The sequence below is a fragment of the Geotrypetes seraphini genome, chromosome 1 (assembly GCF_902459505.1).
Source record: "Geotrypetes seraphini chromosome 1, aGeoSer1.1, whole genome shotgun sequence".
Lineage (NCBI taxonomy): Eukaryota > Metazoa > Chordata > Amphibia > Gymnophiona > Dermophiidae > Geotrypetes > Geotrypetes seraphini.
The window spans coordinates 108092698-108111889 of record NC_047084.1 but is presented as its reverse complement, the minus strand read 5'-3'; the positions used below and the strand labels follow the sequence as shown (position 1 = coordinate 108111889).

At 47.4% G+C, this 19192-nt stretch overlaps 1 protein-coding gene across 2 annotated transcripts in view; it reads left to right on the top strand.

The window, feature by feature from the left end:
* Nucleotides 1-19192, top strand: part of ARID3C (AT-rich interaction domain 3C) — a 509756-nt gene that overhangs the window by 447326 nt on the left and 43238 nt on the right. For both annotated transcript variants that reach the window (XM_033935644.1, XM_033935635.1), the window contains exons 5-6: nt 9317-9561; nt 17691-17981. In XM_033935644.1, coding sequence (XP_033791535.1) covers nt 9317-9561; nt 17691-17981 — 536 coding nt within the window. The remainder of the gene's footprint in view (nt 1-9316; nt 9562-17690; nt 17982-19192) is intronic.

Genomic DNA, 19192 nt, shown 5'->3' with positions numbered 1-19192 from the left:
ATTATCCAGAGAGTGGCACGATTCAGCCACAGTCCACATAAGTCAAACATCTAGTTTAGGCCTGCTGAGTGCGAGGACTAAACAAAACTTGCAAAGTGCAGTTCTAAAACTAGACACCTGCATTGATCTTCTTGTGCATTTTTATGTATAGAATATTACCACTTACTCCAGGGGTGTCCAATGTCGGTCCTCGAGGGCCGCAATCCAGTCGGATTTTCAGGATTTCCCCAATGAATATACAAGAGGTCTATTTGCATGTACTGCTTTCATTGTATGCTAATAGATCTCATGCATATTCATTGGGGAAATCCTGAAAACCCTGGACTGGATTGCGGCCCTCGAGGACCGACATTGGACACCCCTGACTTACTCGCACAAGCATACACTTACGTTTTATTTATTTGTATCCCGCCTTTCTCAAAGCGGGGCACAATGAAATACATACACAGTCATAAGAACATAAGCAATGCCTCCGCTGGGTCAGACCTGAGGTCCATCTTGCCCAGCAGTCCGCTCACGCGGCGGCCCAACAGGTCCAGGACCTGCGCAGTAATCCTCTGTCTATACCCCTCTATCCCCTTTTTCCAGCAGGAAATTGTCCAATCCTTTCTTGAACCCCAGTACCGTACTCTGCCCTATTACGCCCTCTGGAAGCGCATTCCAGGTGTCCACCACATGTTGGGTAAAGAAGAACTTCCTAGCATTCGTTTTGAATCTGTCCCCTTTCAACTTTTCTGAATGCCCTCTCGTTCTTTTATTTTTCGAAAGTTTGAAGAATCTGTCCCTCTCTACTCTCTCTATGCCCTTCATGATCTTGTAAGTCTATCATATCCCCTCTAAGTCTCCTCTTCTACAGGGAAAAGAGACCCAGTTTCTCCAATCTTTCTCTATCTCTCTCTCTTTCTCTCTCTTTCTCTCTTTCTGTGTCTCTCCCTTTCTCTCTCTCTATGTCTCTCTCTCTCCCTTTCTCTCTCTATTTCTGTCTCTCTCCCTTTCTCTCTCTCTTTCTGTCCCTCTCTACTCTCTCTATGCCCTTCATGATCTTGCAAGTCTCTATCATATCCCCTCTAAGTCTCCTCTTCTCCAGGGAAAAGAGACCCAGTTTCTCCAATCTTTCTCTCTCTCTCTCTCTCTCTCTCTCTTTCTGTCCCTCTCCACTCTCTCTATGCCCTTCATGATCTTGTAAGTCTCTATCATATCCCCTCTAAGTCTCCTCTTCTCCAGGGAAAAGAGACCCAGTTTCTCCAATCTTTCTCTCTCTCTCTCTCTCTCTCTCTCTCTCTCTTTCTGTCCCTCTCCACTCTCTCTATGCCCTTCATGATCTTGTAAGTCTCTATCATATCCCCTCTAAGTCTCCTCTTCTCCAGGGAAAAGAGACCCAGTTTCTCCAATCTTTCTCTCTCTCTCTCTCTCTCTCTCTCTCTCTCTCTCTCTTTCTGTCCCTCTCCACTCTCTCTATGCCCTTCATGATCTTGTAAGTCTCTATCATATCCCCTCTAAGTCTCCTCTTCTCCAGGGAAAAGAGACCCAGTTTCTCTAATCTTTCAGCATATGAAAGGTTTTCCATCCCCTTTATCAGACGTGTTGTTCTCCTCTGAACCCTCTCGAGTATCGCCATGTCCTTCTTAAGGTACGGCGACCAATATTGGACGCAGTACTCCAGAAGCGGATGCACCATCGCCCGATACAACGGCAGGATAACTTCTTTCGTTCTGGTTGTAATACCCTTCTTGATTATACCTAACATTCTATTCGCTCTCTTAGCGGCTGCTGCGCACTGTGCCGTCGGCTTCATTGTCATGTCCACCATTACCCCCAAGTCCAAACACATACATAATAATCTGAATGATCACAACACATACATAAGAAAGATATCAAGCATAGTAAAATGTTAAACATGGCGACCAGCGCCTACACAAGAAACGTACAATTCAGCTCCCATATTTCATCTTGCAGAAAAGAGGTCTCTTTAACTGTTTTTTTTAAAGTAGTTAAATTTGTCTGTCGACATATGTATTGAGGAAGGTTATTCCACTCTTGGGGTCATATATAAGAAAACATGCTGACTCTCGACACTTTCCACCTCAGCTGTTTCACTGTCGGGATGTATAAATCAGCTCGAGTCACTGAACGTAACTTGCGATGCGGCTCATGTGACAGAATGCTATCCACCAGATCAGGAGTGCCCAAATGGTTGATCGCGATTGACCAGTAGATCGCAAAGGCAACGCGAGTCGATTGCGTTGCCTTTGCGATCTTTTTCTCCTTGCTGCTTCCCCGAGCCAGGCCAGGCGCGTACAAGAGCCAGACTCACAAGACGTTGGAGAGGAAGTTCTGGGCCAGCCAATCGCTGCTTGGCTGGCCTGGAACTTCCTCTCCGACGTTAGAATTGATGGCGGAGGTGAAGTTTTGTGAGTCCGGCTCTTGTACGCGCCTGGCCTGGCTCGGGGAAGCAGCAGGGAAAAATCGGCGTGGTGACTTGGCCTGCAATTAAATGTTTGAAAATCTGAGTCTTGATGGTGTCTCAAGAGGCTGTTTTTGCATCCCCTTCAACTTTATTGTTCCAGGATGTGGAAGTATCGGTTAAACTTGAGTTCTTTCAGATTGTGCTCTGCCATTTTTACTTCATACTCGTATTAATGTTTTAGTTCGGTCTGTGTTTTTAAGATGTGAATGTTGTGCTTGTTGAAGTCTTAATTTAGGGGGGGGGGGTTGGGAAAGAATCAGGGAAGCGGAGAAATCGGTGCGATGGCTTGGGGGGGAGGGGGAGAGAGAAAGAAAGACAGGCAGGCAGGGGGAGAGAGAAAGAAAGGCAGAAATAAATAAATAAATATTCTCTATGTCTTCAATTAATTCGGAGTCTTTGACCTCCAAGACAACTGGAAGACAAAGACTCCGAATTCATTGAAGACATAGAGAATATCACTCTACGGGGAGACGCTGTTCTGCTAGGGGACTTCAACATGCCTGACACAGATTGGAACTCATACTCAGCAACAACCAGCGGCAGCAGGAGACTGTTAACATCCATAAAGGGAGCACGACTCAAACAAATGGTATTGGAACCCACTAGGGCTCAGGCGATCCTGGACCTGGTACTCACTAACGGGGATAGCGCCTCGAAGGCCTCGGTAGGAGATACGCTAGCCTCCAGCGACCACAACATGGTGTGGTTCTACCTCTGGAAAGGTTTCCATAGAAAACAAAAGTACTCAACTTCCGAGGCACTGACTTCGAACGCATGGGAGATTTCGTCCACCGGACACTGCAGAACCAAGCTACGACCAATGATATGGAAGCTATGTGGTCATCCCTGAAATCTACCATACATGAAGCGACAAGCCTCTACGTTAAATCAGTACACAAACGGCGGAGAAACAACAAACCCCAATGGTACTCCGCAGAAATCTCGCACCTCGTCAAGGAGAAGAAAAAAGCATTTATTTCCTACAAACGAACGGAGACTAGGGAAGCTAAACTAGAACATAGGGCGAGGTCTGCAGCGGTCAAAACGGCAGTCAGGGAGGCCAAACTTCGAGTGGAAGAGACTCTGGCAAAGAACATGAAGAAAGGGGACAAATCCTTCTTCAGGTATATTAGTGATAGGAAAAAGAACACAGACCGGAATAGTACGCCTTAGAAAACCAGATGGGAACTGCGCAGAATCAGATTCCGATAAAGCAGAACTACTGAATGAATACTTCTGCTCGATCTTCACCTGCAAGGCACCGGGGCACGGTCCGCAGTTGCAGGCAAGGCCCAGCGTGGAAGACCCGTTTCAGAATTTCGAGTTCACACCTGGCGACGTCTACTACGAACTGGCAAGACTCAAGATGAACAAAGCCATGGGACCAGACAATCTACACCCCAGGGTGCTCAGTGAGCTGCGTGATGTCCTGGCAGAACCGCTATCAGGACTCTTCAATCTCTCCCTAAGTTCGGGGAGAGTCCCCATAGACTGGAAAACACCTAACCTCGTTCCACTGCACAAAAAGGGTTGCAGGGCAGAGGCTGCAAACTACAGACCGGTGAGTCTCACATCAATAGTATGCAAACTCATGGAAACACTAATCAAATGTAAATTAGACGCAATCTTGGATGAGGAGAATCTACGGGATCCCAGTCAACACGGATTCACCAAGGGTAGGTCCTGCCAATCCAATCTCATCAGCTTCTTTGACTGGGTAACAAAACAGTTAGACTTGGGAGAATCCGTGGACGTCGTATACCTAGACTTCAGCAAAGCTTTCGATAGTGTCCCGCATCGCAGGCTGTTGAGCAAGATGAAATCAATGGGGCTGGGAGAAACACTAACTACATGGGTCAATGACTGGCTGAGTGGCAGACTTCAGAGGGTGGTAGTTAACGGTACCCTCTCTAAAACATCAGAGGTGACCAGTGGAGTACCGCACGGCTCAGTCTTGGGCCCGCTCCTTTTCAACATATTCATAGGGGACCTAACTCAGGGGCTTCAAGGTAAGATAACGTTATTCGCTGACGACGCCAAACTATGCAATATAGTGAGAGATGGCAATTCACCCGATAGTATGACACAGGACCTACATTTGTTGGAGCTTTGGTCCTCGACCTGCAGCTGGGCTTCAACGCTAAGAAATGCAAGATCATGCACCTCGGCAGCAGAAATCCGTGCAGAACTTACACCTTGAATGGTGAGACCTTAGCTAGAACTTCAACAGAACGAGACTTGGGAGTGATCATCAGCGCAGACATGAAAACTGCTGATCATGTGGCGAAGGCTTCATCTAAGGCAAGACAGTTGTTAGGTTGCATCCGCAGGAGTTTCGTCAGCCGGAAGCCTGAAGTCATAATGCCATTATACAGAACCATGGTGAGGCCTCATTTGGAATACTGTGTGCAATTCTGGAGGCCACACTACCGAAAAGATGTGCTGAGAGTAGAGTCGGTGCAACGGATGGCCACCAAGATGGTCTCGGGGCTCAAGGATCTATCGTACGAGGAAAGGCTGAAAAATTTGCGGCTGTACTCACTCGAGGAACGTAGGGAGAGAGGAGACATGATCGAGACGTTTAAGTATATTACCGGCCGTATCGAGATGGAAGAAGAGATTCTCTTTCTCAAAGGACCCTCAGCCACAAGAGGGCATCCGCTCAAACTCAGGGGCGGGAAATTTCACCAGGAAATATTTCTTCACCGAGAGAGTGGTTGATCCTTGGAACGAGCTCCTGGTGCAGGTGATCGAGGCAAACAGCGTGCAAAAATTTAAGAGCAACTGGGATGCCCATGTGGGATCCCTTAGAGGGTTAAGCCAAGGGAACCTGTCACCAGGAGTGGGATCCCTAGGATAGTAGACTTGGGGGGTGGGTCAGTAGAGTGTGCAGACCTGATGGGCTGTGGCCCTTATCTATCGTCATCTTCTATGTTCTATGTAAGAATGAAGTGCAACCAGAGTCTCATGAAATCACCAGACAAAAAGGTAGGAAAAAAAGATTTTATTTTCAATTTAGTGATCAAAATGTGTCCGTTTTGAGACTATGGGCTCCTTTTATCAAGGTGTGGTAGACAGTTAACGCGCAGAATACTGCGCATTCAACCGCCTGCCGCGCTAGTCACTAATGCTTCCATTGACGAGGCGTTAATTTTTAGGCTTGCCGCGGGGAGTTGCACAATGGCCTCCTTTTACTAAACCGTAATAGTGGTTTTTAGCGCAGGGAGCCTGTGAGCGTCGGGAGCAGCGTGGGGCATTCCCTGTGGTAAAAAACGGTATTGCAGTTTAGTAAAAGGGGAGGGCGGTATATTTGTCTATTTTTGTATAGTTGTTACTGAGGTGACATTGCATAAAGTCATCTGCCCTGACCTCTTTGAAACCCCTCCCCAAATACAAATGATAATTAATATTTTCTCTACCTACAGTGTGCTTTGTGTTTTAAAAAATTTTATTGTTGGTAGATCATTTTGACTTGGTCATTTTAAAAGTAGCTCACAAGCCAAAAAAAGTGTGGGCACTCCTGCAATAGATATTTTGGGGTCTGATTGTGTATGCAGAGATAACACCGTCACCAAAAATCTATAGCGGATCCGATATTCCAATCTCAACCAATGCAGCAATATATAGAATTCTGTCGCATGATCACGCTTTTCTCAATCTAAATACCATTTGAACAATCGAGTTCTGTGCAACCTGCAGGGCGCATAACGCCGAAACACGCATACCCAGAAACACCATAGTAACATACATAGTAACATAGTAGATGACGGCAGATAAAGACCCGAATGGTCCATCCAGTCTGCCCAACCTGATTCAATTAAAAATTTTTAATTAATCTCTGGGTGCTACTTTTTATTTGCGACACCCTTGTAAATGTATAGTGCATCACCGATCAGTTAAATATGTTTTCTTTGAGCCTAATCAGTTGACTTCCTTTTTAGCGCTCTCCCGATTGGAGGTAGAAAAATCATAAGCTCTAAGATTATTGATTAATCCCAGCAATCAGCCCTCCAGCTAACTTTATGAAAGAGTGTACATTTGTTCAATTCTTCTATCTTTGTTTTTGATAAGAAATCTTGGATCCAAATTTGAGGACTTGAGCATTTTAGTTTATACATGATTTAAATGTTATTGGAATGTTTCTTGCTTTATGTGGAATTGCTAATTTGCTTTCTGTACAAGGTATTCTTGATTATATGATTTAAAAATCAATAAATATATTTAAATATAAAAAAAAAAATTTTTATTTTTTTCTTCTTAGCTATTTCTGGGCAAGCATCCAAAGCTCTACCCGAAATATACGTCAAAACCTACTCCAGCCCATCTACACCCTCCCAGCCATTGAAGCCCTCCCCAGCCCATCCTCCACCAAACGGCCATATACAGACACAGATCGTGCAAGTCTGCCCCAGTACTGGCCTTAGTTCAATATTTAATATTATTTTCTGATTCTAAATCCTCTGGGTTCATCCCACGCTTCTTTGAACTCAGTCACCGTTTTCCTCTCCATCACCTCTCTCGGGAGCGCATTCCAGGCATCCACCACCCTCTCCTTAAAGTAGAATTTCCTAACATTGCCTTTGAATTTACCACCCTTCAACCTCAAATTATGTCCACTGGTTTTACCATTTTCCTTTCTCTGGAAAAGATTTTGTTCTACGTTAATACCCTTCAAGTATTTGAACGTCTGAATCATATCTCCCCTGTCCCTCCTTTCCTCTAGGGTATACATATTCAGGGCTTCCAGTCTCTCCTCATACGTCTTCTGGCGCAAGCCTCCTATCATTTTCGTCGCCCTCCTCTGGACCGCCACCAGATTACAATAGTCAAGACATGATAACACTATAGTCTGTAAGAGAGATCTGAACATATTGCCTGACAAATATGGTTGTAAGTTATTCATCCTGTGCAATTTGAAATATACTCTCATAACCATTGCACACCCATGCCCCTCAAAAGTCAAACAAGAATCAACGAACACTTACATTTGAAAGTACCTAAGCACGTTCTGTTAACGGCATATGTACCAATACAGCCCATAAATGCAAGGGGCGTGGATGTGGTTGGGCTCCCACATGTAACTTACAAAATGCTGTAAATTATACGTGACCCTGTCACACTCACCTGACCACAGTTATATTTATACGAAAGCTGTTCAAAAAGTATCAGACCTTTAATTTTTCTTGCGCAAACAAATAAAGCTAGGGAGATGTGGTTTGGTGCACGTATGTAGGCGACCCTAATGCACATGCTTGAATTTTTTTCCGCCTACAGAAGCTGTCAGTCGCTGGCAGACCGCCGATGAATGAGGAAGTGTAAGTGAGCGCCGTCCGATTTTCATTTTTGACAAAATGACAGAAAAAGTTAAACAACGCTACTGCATAAAATTTTGTGTAAAGTTTGGCGACTCCCAAGTGGAAATGATCCGCAAGATTCAACAGGCCTTTGGGGACGAAGCCATGGGCACCACACAGATAAAGGAGTGGTACAACCGCTTCAGAGATGGCTGCATATCAGTGGAGAGTGAAGCACATTCTGGTAGGCCCTCAACATCCAGAAATGAGACCGTCATTGACCAAGTGAGGACCCTAGTGATGTAGAATCGTCGAATCACCAAGGGGTACTACCAAGAGGTTCTGCGTCGCCTTCGTAATACTGTGGGCAGTGAGCAAATGGCAGCTCTGTCACTATAAAACATCTGCCCATCCATCACATTTGATACGGAGTTTCCTGGCCAAACACAACACACCCGTGATTCCTACTCTCCCGACATGGCTCCATGTGACTTCTGGCTTTTCCCCAAGCTGAAAATGCCCCTGAAAGGGACCAGATTTCAGTCAAGAGAAGACATCATACAAAATTCAACAGACCAGTTGCGAGCAATCTCAAAAGAGGCGTTCCAACGCTGCTTCTGGCAGTGGTAGATCCATTGGAAGAAGGGTGTGGCAGCCCTAGGGGACTACTTTGAAGGAGATTAGTATAAGATTGTTGTATCTGAATACAAATATTTTTTATGAATAAAGGTCTGATACTTTTTGAACATCCTTCGTATACCATGCGGAATCCCCAAAGAGTAGAAAGATTCCATGTGGAATTCTCAAAAAGTACTACTACAACTTATAATTTCTATAGTGTTACTAGGCATCAAACATGGAATAGACAGTCCCTGATCGAAAGAGCTTACAACCTTCCCTTTGAACCAACCTGTGATTCACTCGGCATTCCAGGTGGCCACGAAGCAGTGTCCTGAGAAAGTACTTCATTATTTGGATGATCACAGATCCTTTCTTTGCTTCCAGGAGGTTGCCTACAGTTTTAGAAAGTCAGACCGTTTATTTTTCACTCTTCAGGGGTCCAGCTAAAGGCAAGTGGTCTCTAAGTTGACTATTGCTTAGTGCAATGTCTCTCAAACTGTGCCCCAAAGTGCTATAAGAGATTCCAGAATTTGTCTTTATTTTTAAAAATTCCCTTCATAAGTATACACTAGAATAGATGAGATGTAAAAAGTGGCGTAGAATCTGGTAACCTTAGGCGGGGGGGCTACAAAAGAGAGACTGGTTGTCTTCAGAGAGTGTATGATTCTCAAAATGAGAGTGTGAGTTCACGCGCGCTCTCTCATTTGTGTTTTGGTTTTCTGAATATGACAAAATAGAAAATGTGGCCCCTGATAGATAAAGGATGGACAAGCCTGATCTAAACAGTGGCTGTTGCTCAAAATCTAGTTATATTTTTAAAAATCCGCAACCACTGTTTAGGAGAATCGCCAATCGTGACATTTAAATGTGGGGGCGTGGGTGTTATTCTTCATCCTCAGAGGCTTATACAAACCAGCTTTCTCTTCTCTTTCAGATATATGAAGTACCTCTACCCATATGAATGTGAAAAACAAGGCCTCAGCTCTCCTGGGGAGCTCCAGGCCGCCATCGACAGCAATAGAAGAGAGGGCCGAAGGCAAAGCTTTGGTTCAGCGTTGTTCAGCTATTCCCCGGTGGGAACGCCCACGGTGCTGTCCTCCCCCAAGATTCCCCTTTCCTCTCTCACCATATCTACGCACAACGGCAACCAGCTCAGCCAGTTATCGACAATCAAAAAAGGTGTGTGCGCACAAGCTGTGCCTTTGTCCCACTGCAATACAGGAGACCTATTTGTGTAAATTAATCATATTCTGTATACCGCCTAAGAATTTGTTTATATAACAGGCCTCTGAGACTGGTGGTCGGTGGTGATGGAGATAGAACTTGGGTTACCAGATGTCTGGATTTCCCCGGACAGCTTTTCAAAACCCGGCACTTTGACCCCTTGGTGACGTCATTGCACTAATGTTAAGAAGTGCACAGGTTCTCTTCCTTTTTTCTGGATTCCCACGCTGAGACCATGCTCCTTTGCAAGGGAAGCATGCGTAAAGAATGTTTTCTGTGCATTTGTAAGGGGTTACCTTTGTTTTCCTTATTATCTGACTTTTCACTTATCCAACAACGGGTTGGTTCCATTTTTATTGGATAGTTCGGAAGGGAGTGAAAACATTACTGTTCACGAACCGGCATAATCCTGGCCTCAAACCATAACCAACCAAGACACAGTGCACCTGTAACATGGAGCACCTGAGACTTTCTGTCAATCTGCCGTAGCCATGCTGAAACCACTCTTAGGGTCACTAGAGCATATAGGCTCGTGATCAAAACTTAAACACGTTTAAAAACCCTCCCAAGTCGGCGCTTGGACGACCTAAAAGACAGGTCGTCCAAGTGCCGATCAAACCTATTTTCTGGACGTATGGAGGGACTTTTTAGGCCTCTGAATGCCGCTATGCGTCCAGAGCTGAAAGAGACGTATTTGGAGGAGTGGTTGGGGCGGGATATGGGCTGACCTGCAGCGATAATCGAATGTTTTACTAGACTTCCTCGATGGAACTTATACCTTGTGAGTTAGACAATATAAAAACAGGTATAAGTGCCCCAAAAGTATCCAAAGTGACCAGATAACCACTGCAGAGACAAAGTAAAGACCCCCACACACTCCGTCAGTGTTCACTAACCCCCTCACACCCCCACAAAGATCAGAATTAAAAAAGTACATATCTATCTTGTAACAAAGCGCCCAGCACTATATGCTTAATGGGGCTGAACTCTGTTAACTTTTGCCTCCACTCCGACGTGCTTCCTAAAGGTAGGAAGTCCTGCTGGACCCTTCTCCATACAGGGAACAAAACAATCCAAAAGAATCAGTTCCTGGTACTCATTAAAACGATTTATTGAGCACTGGCATGTGAGTCTACTTGCATCCAGTTCAGACTCCACACTATAAAGTAAGTCCAACAAAACACAAATATGTGGCTGCTACAAAAAGGTATATCACAGCTCACACCTTCATTCAGGTAGTCCAAAAAATCCTGACAAAAACTCAAAAGTTAATATTGTCCAAGTCAGCAAATGAAAGTCCAAAATATGCCGTTGTCTTTATCATTCACCAGGACAACAAGCTTCCTGATAGCACTCCTTACAGTGCTGAATACAAGCCTCTAGATTAGACCGGCTTGATCCCCAATCAGCTCAAGTAAGCTGACGGGGGAGGGGAGCAAGTGAATTCACTATTAAACTCTCTGAAAACAGAATGCCAAAACAGGCCCCACTAACCCAACCTACCGTATTTTCACGCATATAACGCGCGCGTTATATGCGTTTTTACCTACCGCGCATACCCCTCGCGCGTTATATGCGTGAGCGCGGTATACCAAAGTTTTAAAACATAGTTCACACCCCGCCCGACGCCCGATTCACCCCCCCAGCAGGACCGCTCGCACCCCCACCCCGAACGACCGCTCGCACGCGCTCCCATCCGCACCCGCATCCACGATCGGAGCAAGAGGGAGCCCAAGCCCTCTTGCCCGGCCGACTCCCCGACGTCCGATACATCCCCCCCCCCGGCAGGACCACTCGCACCCCCACCCCGAACGACCGCTCGCACGCGCTCCCACCCACACCCACGATCGGAGCAAGAGGGAGCCCAAGCCCTCTTGCCCGGCCGACTCCCCGACGTCCGATACATCCCCCCCCCCGGCAGGACCACTCGCACCCCCACCCCGAACGACCGCCGACTTCCCGACAATATCGGGCCAGAAGGGAGCCCAAACCCTCCTGGCCACGGCGACCCCCTAACCCCACCCCGCACTACATTACGGGCAGGAGGGATCCCAGGCCCTCCTGCCCTCGACGCAAACCCCCCTCCCCCCCAAGAACCTCCGACCGCCTCCCAGCCGACCCGCGATCCCCCTGGCGACCCCCACGACCCCCCCACCCCCCTTCCCCGTACCTTTGGTAGTTGGGCCAGAAGGGAGCCCAAACCCTCCTGGCCACGGCGACCCCCTAACCCCACCCCGCACTACATTACGGGCAGGAGGGATCCCAGGCCCTCCTGCCCTCGACGCAAACCCCCCTCCCCCCCAAGAACCTCCGACCGCCCCCCAGCCGACCCGCGATCCCCCTGGCGACCCCCACGACCCCCCACCCCCCTTCCCCGTACCTTTAGTAGTTGGCCGGACAGACGGGAGCCAAACCCGCCTGTCCGGCAGGCAGCCAACGAAGGAATGAGGCCGGATTGGCCCATCCATCCTAAAGCTCCGCCTACTGGTGGGGCCTAAGGCGCGTGGGCCAATCAGAATAGGCCCTGGAGCCTTAGGTCCCACCTGGGGGCGCGGCCTGAGGCACATGGGCCCAACCCGACCATGTGCCTCAGGCCGCGCCCCCAGGTGGGACCTAAGGCTCCAGGGCCTATTCTGATTGGCCCACGCGCCTTAGGTCCCACCAGTAGGCGGAGCTTTAGGATGGATGGGCCAATCCGGCCTCATTCCTTCGTTGGCTGCCTGCCGGACAGGCGGGTTTGGCTCCCGTCTGTCCGGCCAACTACTAAAGGTACGGGGAAGGGGGGTGGGGGGGTCGTGGGGGTCGCCAGGGGGATCGCGGGTCGGCTGGGGGGCGGTCGGAGGTTCTTGGGGGGGAGGGGGGTTTGCGTCGAGGGCAGGAGGGCCTGGGATCCCTCCTGCCCGTAATGTAGTGCGGGGTGGGGTTAGGGGGTCGCCGTGGCCAGGAGGGTTTGAGCTCCCTTCTGGCCCAACTACCAAAGGTACGGGGAAGGGGGGTGGGGGGGTCGTGGGGGTCGCCAGGGGGATCGCGGGGCGGCTGGGGGGCGGTCGGAGGTTCTTGGGGGGGAGGGGGGTTTGCGTCGAGGGCAGGAGGGCCTGGGATCCCTCCTGCCCGTAATGTAGTGCGGGGTGGGGTTAGGGGGTCGCCGTGGCCAGGAGGATTTGGGCTCCCTCCTGGCCCGATATTGTTGGGGAGTCGGCGGTCCTTCGGGGGGGGGGGGGAGGGATGTATCGGACGTCGGGGGGGGGCATCAGGCTTTCAGGATGGGGACAGACCTTCAAGGGGGGACAGTGCACGGAAGTCAGGGGGGGTGAACGGAGAGTCGGGACAGCGCACGGAAAGTCAGGGCGGGCGAAAGGAGCGTCGGGCAGCATGCGCGGTATACCCGTGAGCGCGGTATATCAAAGTTTTTGTGCAAATCATCGTGATTTCTGCGCGCTATATCCGTGTGCGCGTTTTATACGGGTGCGTGTTATTTGCGTGAAAATACGGTAGTTGTTAGTGAATTCCCCCACCTTGCTTCACTTCCCTCAGTTACATTCTTCAGCAGAAAAATATATAAACTTCATGCTTTCATGACTCCTCAAAGTTGAAAAACAAAAACGTTTTTTTTTTTTCCTTTTTTTTTTTTCCTCTTGCTTCAGCATAGCACAGCAGCACCAGACATAAACAATCCCAAAAGAACTTGCTTTAAGAAACAAACAGTCAGAGCACTACTGCTACATTGCTAATCACCCAGCCCAGCCACTTAGCTTAAATCCATGCTGGTATCCTCAGTCAGTTCATCTGGTTGGGAACATTCCATCAGCTCTGGAACTGCTTGCTGGTTGAGCCCCAGGTCAGTATCTGCTTCAAGCATTTCAATATCCTGGGAATGAAGCACTGCCTCAGGTGAGCCCTCTCCTGTAGCAGGCTCAGGGAAGACTAACTTTCTCCTTCTGAGAGCAGCCTCTAAATTGCAGAGCCGCCCACGCCCTGTTCTCACAGGAGGAGGAGTTAGTTGCACTGCCTGCTTAGGCTTGACTGGTTTCCTGCTTATGACCTTCAGCTGGGGAACAGTAGAGGAAGAGGCATGACTCAGAGGCTGTTCTAAGCTGTTCCTCTCTAAACCCTCCACCCCCTGCCTATTGTTTGCTTCAGGGTTAAAGGAGAAGTTCAGCATTTCCCTTCTACTGGGATTAACCTTATCTCCCTGGTAAGCCCTTTGAATCAATGGACTAGCTTTTACACTAGTAAAGCTTGGCACGAGCCCAGCTCTAGGGCTAGGTTCGTGACAATCTCCAGAACATCAGCACCTGGTATAGGAAAGCCTAGTAGAGCTTAAATAGCCGGGGGGTGGGGTGGGCTAGTGAACCATGGAGAGGAGGATCCAGGCTCATAAGCCACTCTAGCTACTACATTTATGGTGGAAAATAGGAGCCCACCAAGACTCTACTCTACTGCCATATAGGTGGCACCTGCAGCCATAAGGGCTATTGGGGTTGTAGACAGGTGGGTATAGAGGGTTTGGGGGGGGGCTCACCATAAATAGGGTTACCAGATTTTAGTTAAATAAAATCCGGACTTATAGCCCCGCCCCCAGCCCCGCCGCTCAACCTGTTCTCGTCAGTCAATGACATCACACATGCCTGTGCATGATGTCACTGGGTTACATGCGCGGGTGCTCTCCCAACGCGGTCCCAAAGAAGAAGCTTTTTAAAACCCGGACAAAATGCCAGGTTTTGAAAAGCTGTCCTGGTAAATCCGGACGTTTGGTAATCCTAACCATAACCTTCATTACAGAGGCAACATGGATGAAAGAGCAGAAACTGAAACTGAATCCAGACAAAACAAAATTCATCGTCCTCGAAAATAACAAATCCCCAACCATAACAAACCTAGTAATAAACTCTATCACATACCCCATTCAACCCACTCTGAAACTTCTGGGAATGCTGATAGACAGAGGCTGTGCCAAGCAGCCACAAATCAACAAAACAATACAGAAATCATTCGCAGTCATGAGAAACCTGAGGCAAGTTCGATAATTCTTCGACAGAAAACAATTCCAGCTCGTGGTCCAGAACCTAGTCCTGGGTCTTCTAGACCAGTGGTTTCCAACCCTGTCCTGGAGGACCACCAGGCCAGTTGGGTTTTCAGGCTAGCCCTAATGAATATGCAGGAGAGAGATTTGCATATAATGGAAGTGACAGGCACGCAAATCTGCTTCATGTATATTCATTAGGGCTAGCCTGAAAACCCGATTGGCCTGTCGGTCTCCAGGACAGGGTTGGGAACCACTGTTCTAGACTACTGCAACATCCTCTATCTCCCCTGCCCCGCAACCATGATAAAACAACTACAAACAGTACAAAACACAGCTCTGAGACTTATCTACTCACTGAGGAAACACAACCACGTCACAGTGGCTTACCTCGATTCTCACTGGCTCCCAATACAAGCAAGAATACTCTTCAAATTCTACTGTCTACTATTTAAAACCATAAACAGAGACTGCCCAGCCTACTTGAACAACCAACTAATCCAAACAACCCCAACCAGACATAGGAGAACCCACACTCCATTCACGCACCCTCCAATCAGAAACGTCAAAGGAAAAAAAATGTACGATGGCCTCCTGGCCACTCAAGCAGCAAAACTAGACGACCAACTCTCCAATCTACTGATCACGACCCCAGACTACAAATCCTTCAGAAAAGAAATAAAAACCCTACTATTCAAGAAATCCTTAAAGACAAATTAACACAGCGAGAATCATCTCAATCCCCAATAGCAACCTGCTCCACGCCATAATACCACGGGAAATGTCCAGAAAACTCCTTATGTATTCCTAAATGTCCAAATAACTCCTTATGTAATCCACCTTGAACCGCAAGGTAATGGCGGAATAGAAATCACTAACGTAACGTAATGTTTATGTGTCACCCTTTCTGTGAAGTTCATAGTATAAGGTACCCCCACTGCTCTATTGCCATGTCTGGGTGGTGAGTCCATCATACGGCCGGCCCCTCCCACGTCCAAAAGGTCTTGTTCTGGACGTTTGAGACTCGGACAAAATTTTGGTTGACAATGTGGTATAAAGATAGACGACCTGGCGGTCTTGACAAACAATAGTCTTGACGTCCAGATAGACGATTCTAAAATATATATATATATATATATATATATACATATATTTAATTCGTATTTTTTGAGAGTAATAATAATAATTTATTTTTTATATACTGCCACGCCAAAAAGGTTCAAAGCAGTTCACAACAGGAAAAGTTGGTGCATACAGTGCAAATAGATAACATACAGATAGATATTAATAAAAATACATCAATTAAAAGGCAAGATAGCTTAAAACGGAATGCATTAAGATGTCAGCCTATCAAACAGATGTGTTTTTAACCATTTTCTAAAATCAAAATAGGAAGTAGTCTCTTGCATAGTTTTACCGAGCCACATGTTCAATTTGGCAGCCTGAAATGAGAAAGTTCTCTCAAAGAACTTCTTAGAATGGCAAGATTTGATGGGTAACTGGATGTTGGAGGGTTTTGATATACCTTGAGCTTGTTTTGCTGTTATATCTCTGAGCTGTTGTGTGTTTTCTTTCTGAGCTCAATAAAATATATTTGAACATAATGGCAAGATTTTATAGAGGGGAAGTTGAACAAATTTATCCTACGTGTATTCTTGTTGGTATGACTCAGAGAAAAGTGAGGAGCAAGGTAGCCAGATAGTAACATAGTAGATGACGGCAGATAAAGACCTGAATGGTCCATCCAGTCTGCCCAACCTGATTCAATTTAAATTTTTTTTAATTTTTTCTTCTTAGCTATTTCTGAGCAAGAATCCAAAGCTCTACCCGGTACTGTGCTTGGGTTCCTACTGCCGAAATCTCCGTTAAAACCTACTCCAGCCCATCTACACTCTCCCAGCCATTGAAGCCCTCCCCAGCCCATCCTCCCCCAAACGGCCATATACAGATACAGACCGTGCAAGTCTGCCTAGTAGCACCCTGAAAACTGCTTTATAACAAATGCAAGCGAGCTTAAACAGGACTCTAGACTCTTCCGGCAACCAGTGAAGTTTTTGATAGAAAGGAGTAATAGGCTCCCGTTTCTTTAGTCTGAAAATAAGGCGACATTTTCCCGCTGCCGGCTTTGGGCGTCTAGTGCCATACATCCGAATCAGACTTAGACATGTCTTTTGATTATGCCCCTCCCACATGTTCTTAGTTTCTCCTTGCATGTGTGTTATTGATGCCAGTCTTAAATTCTCTGTACCTTACGTGTTCTGGATCCTGATGACTACTGTGTGTGTATCTTTGTAACTCGTTCTGGGCTCTTGGGGAGGACGGGATGTAAAACTAAGGTCCTCTTTTACTAAGGTACGCTAACCGATTAGCGCACACTAGTGATGCCCGATTCACGATTCGAATCGGTTCACCGATTCGAATCAGGTGAATTGATTTGAACCGGTTCGTTTTTGTAAAAAAACGGACTTACCGATTCATCCCGATTAAAGTTCATTCTTTTTTCACTGCCGGCCGCCGGACTCGTTCCCATCTAATGTAACTTCCGGTTTTGCAAATGAAACGAAAGGACGTGGGAGCATCGAGGGGGAGTGAGCAGACCTCGTGCAGCGGACCAGTCGGAAGGAAAGGGTATTTTTTGGCTGTCTCCGCATTTCTCCTCTCTTCCCTGCGATTCCACATCCAGTCGAGTAAGTAACTGAACCGGCAGGGAGGGCTGAGAATCGGCAGGGGGGGCTGAGAATTGGCAGGGGGGCTGGTGAGTCTTGAGGGCTGGGGATGGAAGCTGAAATCGGCAGGGGGGCTGGGGATGGAAGCTGGGAATTTTTGATATGATATTGCCTTGGTTAAATAAAATGTTTAAAGTTAAAAAGCTGTGTCATTAACAGTGAATCGAATCAAAATATTTTTCTCTGAATCGGGCACACTAATTGCTTAGAGCACCTTAGTAAAAGGACCCCTAAATTGTTTTCCCAGTGAAAAAAAAAGTGGCAGGGAAACAGCAGTGGCTTCTTGAAACTGGAACCCGTGACCCGATTAGCGTCTTTCTGTCTTCTAATTCCAGAAGAGTGCCGACTCTCTTCAGGCATCGCCAACCGAATCGCTATCCCTGTGAGCCTGGCGGGGCACCACGTCGCCGCCGCCCAAGCCGTGGCGGTGCAGGCGGCCGCCGCTCAGGCAGCGCAGGCGGCAGCCCTGGAACAGCTGCGAGAGAAGCTGGAGTCTGGGGAACCCCCCGAGAAGAAGATGGCGCTCGTGGCAGAAGAGCAACAGCGCCTGATGCAGCACGCTCTACAGCAGAACCTGCTGGCTATGGCGTCGCAGTTCCCGATGAACATCAGAATCAACGACCGAGGTACAGTAAAGCCACATTTATTTATTTATTCAGTTTTCTATACTTAGAAGGGTTTACATGAATTTATTCAGGTACGCAAGCATTTTTCCCCTGTCTCACAATCTGTCTAATATACCTGGGGCAATGGGGGATGAAGTGACTTGCCCAGGGTCACAAGGAGAAGTGATGGATTTGAACACACAACCTCAGGGTGCTGAGGCTGTAGCTTTAACCACTGTGCCACACTCTCCCCATTCTCTTCTTGGTTGTGCTGAGAACTTTTCAGCAGCCCCTTGTATTGTGATGTCATAATGCCGCATTCCACTAATGTCTAAGAGCCAACCTCATCGGTGATGTCACAATGGCTTGGCTTCCCTATACTTGGGCCCATCTACTAGAAGAAATGAAAAGTGTGGAATAAACTTGTAAGTTTCATGGCTCCACATCATATTTATCGATTCAATTTTCTTTACTGCTTTCCCAGAGCTCAGAATGGGTAATGTATTCAAGCATTTTCCCCTCAAAGGGCTCACAATCTATCTAATGGACCTGGGGCAATGGGGGGATTAAGTGACTTGGCCAGGGTCACAAGGAGCAGTGTGGGATTTGAACCCACAACCTCAGGGTGCCGAGGCTGTAGCTTTAGCCACTATGCCTTCTTTCCCACTAATTACCCTTCCTCTGCCAGTTTAGGTTTCTTCCTGTCCTCTCAGTCCGAACAGGGACTATTGTATTAAGGGCTTCTCAACCAGTCTTCCAGTGGAGGTGATAGAGATGAAGATAGTATCAGATTTGAAGAATGAGGGGTAAGATATAAGACTGTTCAGTTATACCGATGACATCATAATAGTTTTACCTTGTAATTCGGCTCTATCTCAGATTACTACTCAAGTTGAGACTCTAATGGAAAGGATGACTCTTTGGATGCAGCAATCCAAACTTAAGCTTAATTCTGATAAAACATACCGTATTTTCACGTAGATAACGCGCACCCGTGTAAAACGCGCACACGGGTATAGCGTGCGAAAAAACACAAATTTATGTACAGAAATTTTTATATACCGTGCACACCCGTATACCGCGCATGCTGCCGGACTCTCCTTTCGCTCGCCCCGACTCTCCTCTGGAGACCCTGACTCTCTTTTCGCCCGCCCCGACTCTCCTTTCCCCCTTGAAGTCCTGTCCCTACCCTGAAAGCCTGATGCCCCCCCCGACGTCCGATTCACCCCCCC